Below are 13,159 nucleotides of genomic sequence, written 5' to 3'. Positions count from 1 at the left end.
TCTTTGACAGGATCCTTTGTACGAGTACATGGATATCTCCCTTGATATCAACCACTAAAGACCTGTAGTCTCCTCTCACAACACCTGAATTCCTGAGCTACTCCTACGGCTTATGCATGCGCTGATCCGAACTACAGAGGCATGGCAAGAAACGATTGATATATTTTTTTATAAATCATTTTCAATTCTACAATAGTGTCATAAACTGGAAGCATTGACATAAGTATAGCTGGTACTACATTTGAAGGAGCAATTTTCTGTCAAAGGAAAATAATAGGTTCTAAAAATAAACAGATCATGGAGAAGAGAAAAAGACTCCTCTTTCTCCATTAGCACTGTGTTCAATAATTCAAGCTTCAAGCATTGTAGTCATTTAGATTAATGTAATATTTGTGTTGTGGCTTGGGGTCAGATAGGTTCCCCACATTATTCCCACCATTCCCATCTGTATCTTTTTATTTCCTAAAGACCAAGAATTTGGAAAGCCCTAAGTCAGGACAAGGGTCTAGTGAGGAAATGGCACGGGAGAATTCGTGACAATCAAGGACACATTCCCTCTCATCATCTGTAGACACACAGGCATGCACATACCGGTGCATTTCCATTAGATTTGTAGATGAAAGCTCCATAAAGGCAGCCTTCTCTTCGATTTTCCACAATATCTCCAGATCTACCTTGTGGGCACTGTTGGTCCTCTGTGAGTGCAATGCTCACCATTTCTAAGATGAGAGCCAGCGCCTGCTGATTCACACTCAAGGCTCAGAACTGTAGGGCTCAGATACTCACATTGGTCAAGCCAATTTGCTTTTTGGTTTAACTCAGCAAGAAGTAGTCAAAGTTAAATTTAAAATTCCAAATAAAATATTTTCAGGAATCATGAAGGGGAGAAGGATAAGTGTTAATTGTCATGATCCTTTTTGTCCTACCATTATACTGTTTTCTTCCCCCAAACCAAGTCATTTGTTACTCTTTTCATATTAGAAAACATAATTTGACATATTAACTAAGTTTTTCTAAATCTACTCCAAAACAAGTCAAATTATGCTGAATAAGCAAGTAGCTTAGCCCTCTCCATTCCAGATTATTTCTGCTTTTTAAAACAAATGACAAGAAAAGAATGGAGTCTGAACCAAAAAAGAAAGGGAGCAATTGCTACCTCTGGTTTTAACCCTGACATCTCTAACAACTGTAACTTTTAATCAAATTCCTTTGGTGGTAGAATGTTATCTAATTTCCCTACCCCATTAGTACTGTTATGTAATATATGCACTATGCACCATATTACTTTTATGAAACAAGGAAAATCCTGAATTCCAAAACTACGGATTTGTAGCTCAATTGAAGTAAGGGGCCAGAAGACCAGAAGAAAAAGCCCTGCACATTATATATTTAAGTTTACTAGGGAAGTTGGGCAAATCACCATCTCCCGAGCATTTATGTCATCATTTGGAAAATAAGGGAGTTAGGCAAGGTGACCTCTAAAATCCTTGATAGTAATTAAATTCTAGGATTTTACCTGATCCATGTAAGTCCTACAACACATAAATTATGTTCAATTTTGGACTATAAGAAATTTATATAAAATTACGGGCTTTTGACTTTGCTCATGATGTGTAATGAGCACACATTATTTGATGTCTCTTCAATTATGTAATTTATTTCAGCTTTTGTACCTGCTGCGCCAAACACAGATGATATGCCTTCCATAATGGCCTTGTGAATACTGGGTTGAGAGAGGATAAATCCAAGTGTCCAAAATGCAATCTTAAAAAGAAAAACATATATCAAAAATTACAACCTTCTTTGAAAGTAAACAAATGCAGACTTAGTATTAGGCTCAAACATATGTAATACTTTCAATAATAAAGATTTTTTAAAAATAAAAAATAAATAAAAGAAGCAAGGAGACTATTTAAATTAAACTTAAAAGCACGTTAGTGAAGAGCATCTTTGAAAACAACTAAGTTTTATGAACAAAAGAGACAGTATTTATCTCTAAGAGGTCCAATTTATAATTTTATTCTCACTGTAGTTTCACTATGTTGTTTATATAGATTAATCTATACAAAAAATGTGAAAAGTGGGATTTCTTTTACAAATGTACAATATAAAATGTTACATAGGCATACAGTGAATATTTTTTGTTTTGCTTATTTGTTTTGTTAATCCTCACTCCAGGATACTAGTTTTTCCATTGTTGTTGTTGTGGGGTTTTTTTTAGGGAGGTGGAAGAGATGAAAGGTAAGGAGGGAAAGAGCGAGAGAAACATGATGTGAGAGACACATGGATCAGTTGCCTCCTGAACACACCCCAACCAGGGCCAGGGATCGAGCCTAGAATTTAATTACTATCAAGGATTTTAGAGGTCACCTTGCCTAACTCCCTTATTTTCCAAATGATGACATAAATGCTAGGGAGATGGTGATTTGCCCAACTTCCCTAGTAAACTTAAATATATAATGTGCAGGGCTTTTTCTTCTGGTCTTCTGGCCCCTTACTTCAATTGAGCTACAAATCCGTAGTTTTGGAATTCAGGATTTTCCAGGTATGTACCCTTGATTGGGAATCGAACCTGAGACCCTTCAGTGCAAGTGCCAACACTCTAACCACTGAGCACACTGGCCAGGGCAGGCATACAGTGAATATTTAGAAACAAAAAATTATGCCACTTAAGACTGTTAATCCACGTCCAAAATAAAAACATTTTTTGAGATTTAATTTCCTTGAAATACAAACGAATTGTCAAATCATATATTCTGCAAATGAAACATGGCAATTTTAAGTAAACCCCAGATACTATATCTAAAATCTCATAAACTAAATTATGAGAGTACTCCATATAAAAAATGGGGTCCTTTCACACCCTACTGAAGATAATGAGATGCTCAAAAGTTCATAGGTTATTACCGAACGCAGTATTCTTGCAAGTTTTCTTCCCAGACCAAACAGAAGTATTTCAGACCTTTCCTCATTGTAGTATCATAAAATAAAATTATACTGCTACACATCTCAAAAACTAGCTTTTCTTCAACTCAGGTAAATGTTTTTACTTCTATTTTTAGGTTACACAACATAGAAAACCTACATAAAATCATTTAAAGAAGCTTGAATTTTGCTTTCTTTTTTTTTCTTCAGTAAATATTGTATTGTGAAAGAAATTTCATCTAGGAAAACCAGTCCTGAAATATGACCCAGACAACACTTCCTGTCACTTAAGTCTGTCCCTTTTGTGAAGTAACTTGGGGGACCTTAAAATAATTCCAATACTCCCCTCTGTGGTCAAAAGTGGAAGAGCAATTATGTGAAAGGAAGTGCTCCCACAAAGCCAAGTTCAATGCTGCTTATTGTTTCCCCTCTGAGACATTAAACTGCAGGGAAGGGATCATTGTGTTAAACCCAGGCCACTACAATGGGGGGCCGCTTTCTGTGGCATTTTCCAGATTACAAAAGAATTACTCTAGAGATGGATCATCTAGTGTGGTTTTACAGTAGGAGTAAGACTCCCAGAGCGCTCTCCTCTCCTGCCTCCCCACTCAGGCCCGTTCTACTATCTTTCATAGATGGAAGTGCTGAATTACTGTTTTTAATTAATAGCGACTCCGTACTCAATTCATCTTATTTAAAGAGTCAGAGATCACGCTGGGGGATTAGGGGAAGGCTTAGTGTCATATATCGATTTTCAGTTACGCACAAGGACCTAAAGTTGTATGTGCTTAATTAGACTTTGAGAGATTCACCTATAATACCTTTTTATAACAAATACAAGAAATTCAGCTTAACTATAAATAGCTGTACAATGGTGCTAGTGATAATTTTTAATGCTTTTTTTCTTAACAGACTTTGCTTCTAAAAATCTTTATTTTCTACTTTAGAAAACAAAATCACTTTAAAAAATAAACAGCATGCAAAAAAAGAGTCAAAAGTAATGTTTATATACATTACTGAATCAACAAACAAGAAGTGACCTTGAGGTCTTTGCTCACCCACATATGGGAAAGGAGTTAAAAAGTGCTCCCAAAGGTACCAATTAATGTTTTGCCAAAGGGGTCAAGTCCATGGTGAGGGCTGAGCAAAAAGGGGAAGGGCCCCTGGCTCAGTGACCTTCAGAAGCAGCCACTATCATGCCTTCCCACTGCTCTGGAGAAGTAAGAACAAAGGTGATAGGGACAGAGAGAAAAGCTCTCCTCACTGTGTCATCAAGACGATGAATTGAGCATCATTTACCCCTTCATTGAAAAAAAATTATTTAACAAATATTGATGGAGTCTCTACAACATGTTAGGTAGTCTTTGGCCAATCATGATAAACACAAATTGGTATAAGTCATAATTCCTGCCCAAAGAACTTTCGCTTCTAGTTGGGGATGTGAGATGAAAAAAATATCTAAATATAGAGGGAATGGGTGGCACAGACAATAAAGTGAAGGTCACGACTGAAAGTGTTTAGAAAAGAGCTTCAGGGAAGATGATTTTAAAAAAGGAAAAATGTCAGTTTTGAGATTAGACTTGCAAATGTTCTTGAAAAGTTCTTGGACCTTGGAAATGGTTTTAGCATAGGAACAATTTCATAAAAAGTGGCTAATATCTTGGGCCAGCCCACCACAGTTCACCTCGGTGACAATGGAGCCTCCCAGGGCCCTGTACCAAGCCTATTCGAAGCTTGAGCTCTGAGCCCAGCGGGCCTCCAGGCAGACCACAGAGTAGGACAAATGCTAAGATATTTGGGAACCAAGAAATGTCACGCCTGCCACCTACACCTCTGGCAGGTTTTCAGCAGCTCTCCAGGCAGTGATGGGAGAACACAGAAACCAGAACAGCAGAGGCCGCTCCTGCCCTGGGGCACGTGAGTGGTCACATTTTGGAAGCCAGAATGATTGATTCCTAATGGACCACTGAAAATGGCTGATTAAAAACACGGCTTTACTTTTTATAAGTGAACAAAGTTAACATTTATTGAGCACCTATCTTGTGCCATGGACAGTTAGCTATTTCCATTTATTACCAATATAATTCTCACAATGACCCTATGAGGGAGATATCATCCTATATAATAAAAGGCTAATATGCAAATTGTCCCCTCGGGTGGGAGTTCGACCAACCGGGAGCTCGACCGCTCGCTATGACGTGCTGACCACCATGGGATGGCATGGAACGAAGGAAGACCCTGGCCAGTGGCCAGGGAAGGGAGGCTTGGCTGGCAGCTGGCAGCTGCTAGGGACCCTACCCGTGCACAAATTTCGTGCACTGGTACTCTAGTTAAATCTGTATTACAGATGAGGACACTGAGGCTCAGAGAGGTTAAACAATTTACCAGCTGTCACCCAGCACTGGGATTTGGCTTTGTACCTGACCTAAAACCTTCTAGGGTCTCTGCCTACACACCAGGTGCCCCTTGGAAGTGCCAACAACAGCCAGCAAGATGGAACTTTGAACAATCATCAGACACTTCCTTTCTGCAATTAAGGATTTAAATCCTTTCAGACCAGTGCCAGGAACAAATTCCAATGCGCTGACTTCCCCCGAGTCAGATCAATGGGGCTTTGTGTCCCTGTCTTCCAGGGGACCGTTCTAATGGGATCTTGAAAATCAATCCTGTGACAGGAGTGGCTGTTTTGTTGCTGCTTTGGGAGTTGTTTTCATGTTTCCTTTTTAATTTTGCTATTGGTTCATCAGCTTCCAAGAAAATTATGTAAGGAAAAATCAAAGATTAATATTCTTGGTACATAAAGAAAGGAAAAGGATTAATTAGACTATTTTACATATTCTAGTGGTTGACACACATTTGGGCAGAGAGGCTGAAATTTCTATTGCTGCTCTTTACCCAGTGAGTTTTGAAGCAGGTTAAAGGAAACTAGAATGTCAGTAGTTAGAAAGCCTTTACTGGCCTTGACCTTCATAAGAGAAAGAAGATATAAATAATACTTAACATATCTTATTTCTCTTTGTTCAAAGAAAAAGAAGAAAAATGACCACATTTATCATTATAGATGATCTGAATGTTCCTGTTAAGGAAAAAAATAAGTGTATAAAAAAGGTCATCCTTTAATTTCTCAGATAATATAAGTGCAGCTTAGGCTAATGTGAAATCCTCCCAACACAGGAAGCCGGTATGCATCGAACCTGAAGAGGCAGACAAAGCTCATGGCTTTAATCTAGTTCATAAGAGCTTTATAAAAATCAGTTACACAGTGTCTGCTCTCTTCAGAAGTATTGTGCGTTCCAATGCCACCAGCTCCATTTATAGGGAAGCTTACAGGACCAAGATGGCAGGTAATGCAAACAGGAGGTGCACAGAAGGAGAAGGGGATGGGGAAGACAAAGAACCCATATTCACCAGGTACCAGAGGGGCTTATCTTGAATCCTCAACAACAACCTTGCAGAGAAATGAGAGTTACTATTGGGAAGGAAGGAAGGAAGGAAGGAAGGAAGGAAGGAAGTTAGGAAGGAAGGAAGGAAGGAAGGAAGGAAGGAAGGAAGGAAGGAAGGAAGGAAAATGAAGGGAACATTGAAAGTGCATCCCGTGGTTCTCAACCTTCTGGCCCTTTAAATACAGTTCCTCATGTTGTGACCCAACCATAAAATTATTTTTGTTGCTACTTCATAACTGTAATGTTGCTACTGTTATGAATCATAATGTAAATATCTGATATGCAGGATGGTCTTAGGCGACCCCTGTGAAAGGGTCGTTTGACCGCCAAAGGGGTCACGACCCACAGGTTGAGAACCTCCATAGACAGAAATGCAGCCCTTACTTTACCGACATACTTACGGGGACGGCGTTGGACAAAGAAGCCCAAAGGAGTAGAAGCCCGTAGTTTGGACTTTGCTCATTTGTTTCCGTCTCTATGATTTCCAGCAGCGCCTGCATTAGTGTCTGTTGAAAAGAAATAAGTATCGTCAGACCACAGATATGTGATAAAAACTGATATTGGTAAACAAAAGACCACACATTTTTCTTTTATCCAAAAGGTATTATTTCTGTCATTCCCAGGTTTGCAGTTTGAGGCATGCTAAGGGATTTACATACTTATTCCTTGTTCAGTGATTAGGAGTAGGGACTCTGGAGCTCAAATCTCCTACTCTATTGCTTCAAAATCTGCCTTAGTTTTTTTCTTTTTTAAGACTTTATTTATTTATTTATTTATTAGATTTACAATAATATTGAGAGGAAGGTACAGAGATTTCCTTATAGCCCTTACCCCACACATGCACAACCTTCACAATTAACAACATCACTCAGCAGTAAATTACATTTCTCACCAAGGATGAACCTGCATTGACACATCATAATTACCTAAAGTCCATAGTTTACTTTAGGGTTCACGCTTAGTATTGTACACTCTATGTGTATGGACAAATCTATAATGACATATATCTTTCATTATAATCCATTCATACACTGAAGGGCATCTTGGTTTCTTCCAAGTTTTGATATTTATGAATAAAGCTGCCATAAGCACTGCTTTTGCTACATCCCCAAATCTGGTAGGCTTAGTTTTCATTTTCATTTGTTTCAAAATATTTTTAGTGTCTCCCAAGTTTTCCTCTTTGGCCCATGAGTTATTTAGAAGTGTGTTGTTTTACTCCTTATATTTTGGGATTTTCCTCTCTCTATCTTCCTTCCTCTCTCTGAAATCAATTTTTAAAAAAAAATTTTAAAGTTAAAAATATATAATAAAGGGATACTTTCAACAACTCTTTGCCCACAAATATGATAACCTAGATGAAATGGACCACTCCCTTGAAAGACACAATCTGCCAAAGCTCTCACAAAAAGAGACAGATGATTTAAACAGGACCACATCTGTTAAAGAAATTAAGTCCATAATTAATAACTTTCAAAAACAGAAAGCACCAGGCTTTCTACCAAACATTTTAAAATGAACTTATACTAATTCTCGTTCAGAGGATAGTAACAGAGGGAGCACGTCCTAACTCATTTTACAAGGCCAACATGACCCTAATACCAAAACCAAAGACATTATCCTATCCTATCCTATCCTATCCTATCCTATAAAAGCCCACGGACCGAACGGTGGGACAACCAGAACGACTGGTCAACCAGCCGCTATAACGCACACTGACCACCAGGGGTCAGACGCTCAGCACAGTGCGCCACTTGGCTGATTGGGATGAGCAGTGCTCCCACAGTGGGCCGATCCCCACAGGCCATGCCCCCCACCAGTGCACGAATCCCATGCACCGGGCCTCTAGTAAGGAAGGAAAACTACAGACCAATATCTCTCATAAACATAGAGCAAAAATCCTTAACAAAATATCAGGTATTTGCCTACTGTTCTCTCCATTCTTGAGGCCAATGGTTTGCCCTGTATCCTCCCTCTCTGGTGGATCCAAGAGTTGTTGATTTTTCAGTCTGTTCAGGTTCTTTCTTGAGAGGATGAAATGACAACCTCCAAGATTCTTTCATGAGGAACTAGAACTTGGCTGTTATTTAAGAATTGGGTAACCTCAGACAAGTTAAACTCTTTGTGTCTCAGTTTCATCTATAAGATGGTCATAGGATTGTGGTAAGGATTAAATGAGTTGCCATTCTGACAAATGTTACTTTAAACACACACACACACACACACACACACACACACACACACACCCCTCTACTCTTTGGATAAGAAACACAGCTCTCTGGAGCATTCAGGAGAAAACCCTACTGCCATTCGCCATGCAGATTCCCAGGCTACGCCCCATGAGAGAGAACTGCAGGGCCAGTGTACTGTAAATACCGTCATTCTCTAAAACCCTGTGGAAAACTGACGTTTGCCTGAATGGCTCTGGGTCAGATTACAGCCTCACCCAAGGTTGGCTACTATGGTTACTCTCAGGTCATCACACAAATACCCTGAGGGTATTTTCCTCATAGAAAGGTGTCCCCAGGTTTGCCTATGCCTGTTCCCCAGCATGAGGAAGGAATTCAGACACTGCAGTGGTTCTCAACCTTCTGGCCCTTTAAATACAGTTCCTCATGTTGTGACCCAAGCATAAAATTATTTCGTTGCTACTTCATAACTGTAATGTTGCTACTGTTATGAATCGTAATGTAAATATCTGATATGCAGGATGGTCTTAGGGGACCCCTGTCACAGGTTGAGAACCGCTGCACTAGAGCATTTTCATTAAGTTACTTGTGCACTTTGAGTATTAAATAACTCAGGCATAGGTGATGGAAATAATGGTAGCTACTGTCTAGTCATTGCTTGCTAAGGCAAATACTGTTTCAGATGCTTTACAAGTATTTTACCCATTCAATCCTCATCCAACTCCAAGACGTAAATACTTCACCATTTTACATTTGAGTCAACTGAAGTACGATTAAGTTAGGGGACTTTGCCAGGGACATATGTCTTCTAGATGGTGGGCTGGGATACAGGCCTTGTGAGCTTGGCGCTGGCTCCAGAGCCCACACTCTTAGCTGCTATACTCTACTGCCCCCTTAGAGGCACAACCCATAACTCTCGAGGATTAGGGATTAGGAGAACTGCCTTGTACCATATGTAGTAGTTTTGCTTCAGATCCTACAATACAGAAAATAACTATTAAATCACTATCAAAGAAAATATATGGTGAGAGGCAGTTGCAGTAACTTACTAAGGCACGTAACGTTTCAAAAGTGATTAACCACCCTAATCCCCAGCTTTCTGGTTTTAATAACCCCCAGTTTTCTGGGTATGAAGTTGTGGAAAATAAATGAAAAATGAATCTGTGACTGTGTAACACTGTGCCTGGCATGGAGTATGCAACCCATAAACGTCAGTAGTGTCTTATTGTTATTGTTTTTTGTAACAATGGATTAGCAGAACTGAAAACAGTTTAAGGATAAATTTCATTTAAAGCTGGTTTCTATCATACTTACAATGGAAGCTGTTATAACACGAAGTTTATATCTCATGAAAAACCCTACTAATGTATTTCATTTGATATGCCATTCTGTAAATGGAAATACTCATTTAATATACATTTAGACACATGGAAGAAATTACCACATTTGATATTTCTAACATAATAAAATGGGTGTATAATATTTGAAAAACAAAAACAAAAAACTTCTTTTAGTCCTCTGCTTAAGTAGGCCATTGAAATCCACTTATGCAGAACACAACAGAATCTTTTATTTTCTTCTTAGCCCACATTTTAAAAAATGTGGGTATCAAAACAGGAAACTTCTTGAGGGAAACAGAAGCAATACATACAAAGATGAAGTTAAACTGCTTGTGAACGTTCACACTGAATTCTGTTCCAAAGTCTTAAACAATGAATGAGCATCAGCAAAGTTGAAAATTTGCCTTGATTCAAATATGGAGTTAGAGTGGCTATGATTTAAAAAGCCTCATTGTCTTCATCTCATGTATTTTAGGGGAAAAAAAGATAAGGTGTACTTACCATGGAATTATCTTTTTCAGATTTGTTTGTTTTTATATCTGGGATGTTTTTCTCAAAAAATTCTAGAAACCACCTTTTGGATTTTGACCAGTTTCTAGGTGAGAGAAAAAATGTGTATAAATTAATTTGAAAGCACATTAGAAGTAATAGGTCACAGTATGAAATGGGGGATGTCTATAGAATCATAATTATCTCTCCAAATTTTTCATCTTCAGCTAGAATTTCATGATAGGTCTATCCTCAGACGTATTAGTCCATAAGGAAAATTGTAAGGGACAACTTTAGTGTTTTTTACAGATATATGTTTGAATTCCTACAGGACTGGCACTGAACAAGAAAACAGAACTCAGAGTAAAATACTTTTACTCTGGCTGTTGTCACTTACAGAAGGATGAAAAGCTAGCACAGGGACCCATTGCTGTCTTAAACCAGCTAAAGCAAACTGGCTATGTTTTTTTTAATCTTTCTGACCATTGACCACTGTAAACCAACTGCCAAGAGATAAAAAAATCACGAGCTACTTTGTATTCGAGCCATTTTATAAATATTTATCTGAGCCACTTTGAGAAATACATTTAACCACACCTACTTTTGCCTCAGAGAGAATGAGGGTGACAATGTCTGATTCTGAGACTAGTCACACTGGACAGTTTAACACAGGTCCAAACCGTAGCAATGAGTGTGACTATGAACTGTAAATAGGCTAAGCCTCAAATAAATTCTTCACTTCATTTTAATATTCACATTCACATTCATATTCATTTCCTCTCCCTTCCTCTCTCTCCCTCTCCCTCTCCCTCCCTTACAAGGATTTGCTCCTCGAAATTAAAAAAGAAACCATGCATATATCTTCTCTTCCTCCTTCAAACACAAGCCAGTCATAAAAAACAGCTCTCTCTTCCACTAAACTGTTATATCTACGCAGAACAGAGAAATGAGAGACGTATGAATTGCTGGGAGGAGCTTGGTCAATGAATTAATTATAGGAAACAACTTCTACCTTAGAAGATACTCTGGCATCTGGGACCCATGTTCAAAACCTTCATCATAAGTTTTAAAATGCTGATAGAACTCCATGATTTTCCTCTTGTTTGTGGGAAACAAACCTTTTTTAAAGAGCGTATTCACACTGACTGGATAAAGGAGATGCCTATAAAAAGAGAAGCATGTAAAAAGTCAGACCCAATGACCAGGAGAATATAAAGTCAAGATAAAAAAGAGGGCATTATTTAATAGCTATATATAAGGAGTAGAAAATAATACATGATAGATTTTTTTGGGAAAAGCTACCCTTAACAGGTTTTAATATTTGGATATAGTCAAGATGACTCGGGGGTGTTTGGCTGGTGTGTCTCAGTGGTTGAGTGTCGACCCATGAACCAGGAAGTCAAAGCTCAATTCCCAGTCAGGGCACATGCTGGGGCTTGGGGCTTGATCCCCGGTAGGAGGTGTGCAGGAGGCAGCTGATCAATGATTCTCTCTCATTACTGATGTTTCTATATCTCTTTCCTTCTCCCTTTTTTTATGTAAAATCAACAAAAACATTACAAAAAAAATGACAAGGGTAACTGAAACTGTAGTCTTATTTATCTGAAGATTTTAAAATGCTTTCTAAGCAAGCATTCTTAGATTCTGACAAATGTTAGATGCACAAAAATAAATTGATTCAATGCAATTTTAAAAATCATTTATTTAACAAATTTTATCTAAGATATAGCCCATGCCTTTAGATAACAGCAAAAAATAATCAAAGAATCAAGGGAAATATTAGTCAGCAAATTTCCTAATGTCTACAGGATCCTACAAATGTGAACTATTCTATATTGAAATATAGTATATATCATTAAGTTTTACCATAAGTGAATAGAATTATTACTGTGGCATACTTAAGTAAAAGAATATCAATGATAGTTAATATGCCCTAGATTGGTAACACTGAGTACTGTTAATTTCATTTTTATTTATTTTCTCCAAAGTTTCAAAGATAGCTGAGAATTTGCTGTTTTGTTGTACATTTGGGGCATGCCAAAAGTTTGGTTGGTTGATTGTCTTTGTTCTTTTTCTCTCTCTCTTTCTAACCACTAACAAAACATTAAGTATTGTTCTATTTTATGAGTCTGAACTATTGAATCCCGCCTTCAGCATCCCAGTATCCCACTGAGATGGAAAAGTGCCCAAGGTAACTTCAATTTCCCACATCTCCTTGTGCACATGGGAAATTTCTCTCCTGGTTCCCATGCCCAGACCTTCCATTCGCCAGAAAGCTTCAGAATGTGGCTGACGTGCTGCCTGGTTCCTCCACTGCCCTTTCCTATCTCATCTGCCTTTCAGCACCTCCCCTCCAGGAGGCATCTGGGGTGAGGCCTCTGTTGACTTTGCCTCAGTCAACTTTCCATGTCTCACACCATCTTCTGGATCCTCTACTTCAGTGCCTAGTTAGGTAGACTTTATTAATCCACCGGATAATTTCTGAAGTCCAATGTATAGGCTTAAAATGTTTTATTCCAAAAAACCAAGATGAACTAATACTGTTCGTCTATTTACCTTACTAAGATGTTCAGGTCCCTTGTCCCATGAGTGCCTAAGTTCTCCAGTTGTTCCTGTAATTCTTCAGTTAGTTGTCCAGTGAATTGACAAAGGTTGAAAGTCCCCATTTTCCCTTTCATCAGGATATAAAGTTTTTCATGCAGTGTTAAAAAGACATTCTTTGGAATTGATGCTATAAACAAGAAAACTATTTTTAAAAGAAGTAACAACTCCTTGA

The 13,159-nt window shown here is 38.3% G+C and overlaps 1 protein-coding gene across 2 annotated transcripts in view; it reads right to left on the bottom strand.

Moving 5' to 3' along the window:
- Positions 1–13,159, bottom strand: part of CYP39A1 (cytochrome P450 family 39 subfamily A member 1) — a 73,673-nt gene that overhangs the window by 44,743 nt on the left and 15,771 nt on the right. For both annotated transcript variants that reach the window (XM_070418471.1, XM_070418472.1), the window contains exons 3-7: positions 12,940–13,114; positions 11,396–11,545; positions 10,396–10,489; positions 6,770–6,874; positions 1,674–1,764 (exon numbers count right to left, since the gene is read on the bottom strand). In XM_070418471.1, coding sequence (XP_070274572.1) covers positions 1,674–1,764; positions 6,770–6,874; positions 10,396–10,489; positions 11,396–11,545; positions 12,940–13,114 — 615 coding nt within the window. The remainder of the gene's footprint in view (positions 1–1,673; positions 1,765–6,769; positions 6,875–10,395; positions 10,490–11,395; positions 11,546–12,939; positions 13,115–13,159) is intronic.

The sequence above is a fragment of the Myotis yumanensis genome, unplaced genomic scaffold (genome assembly GCF_028538775.1).
Source record: "Myotis yumanensis isolate MYYU_CA2020_CCGP unplaced genomic scaffold, mMyoYum1.0.hap1 SCAF_6, whole genome shotgun sequence".
Classification (NCBI taxonomy): domain Eukaryota; kingdom Metazoa; phylum Chordata; class Mammalia; order Chiroptera; family Vespertilionidae; genus Myotis; species Myotis yumanensis.
Note: the sequence above shows the minus strand (reverse complement) of the source record. Positions and strands in the feature narration are given on the sequence as shown.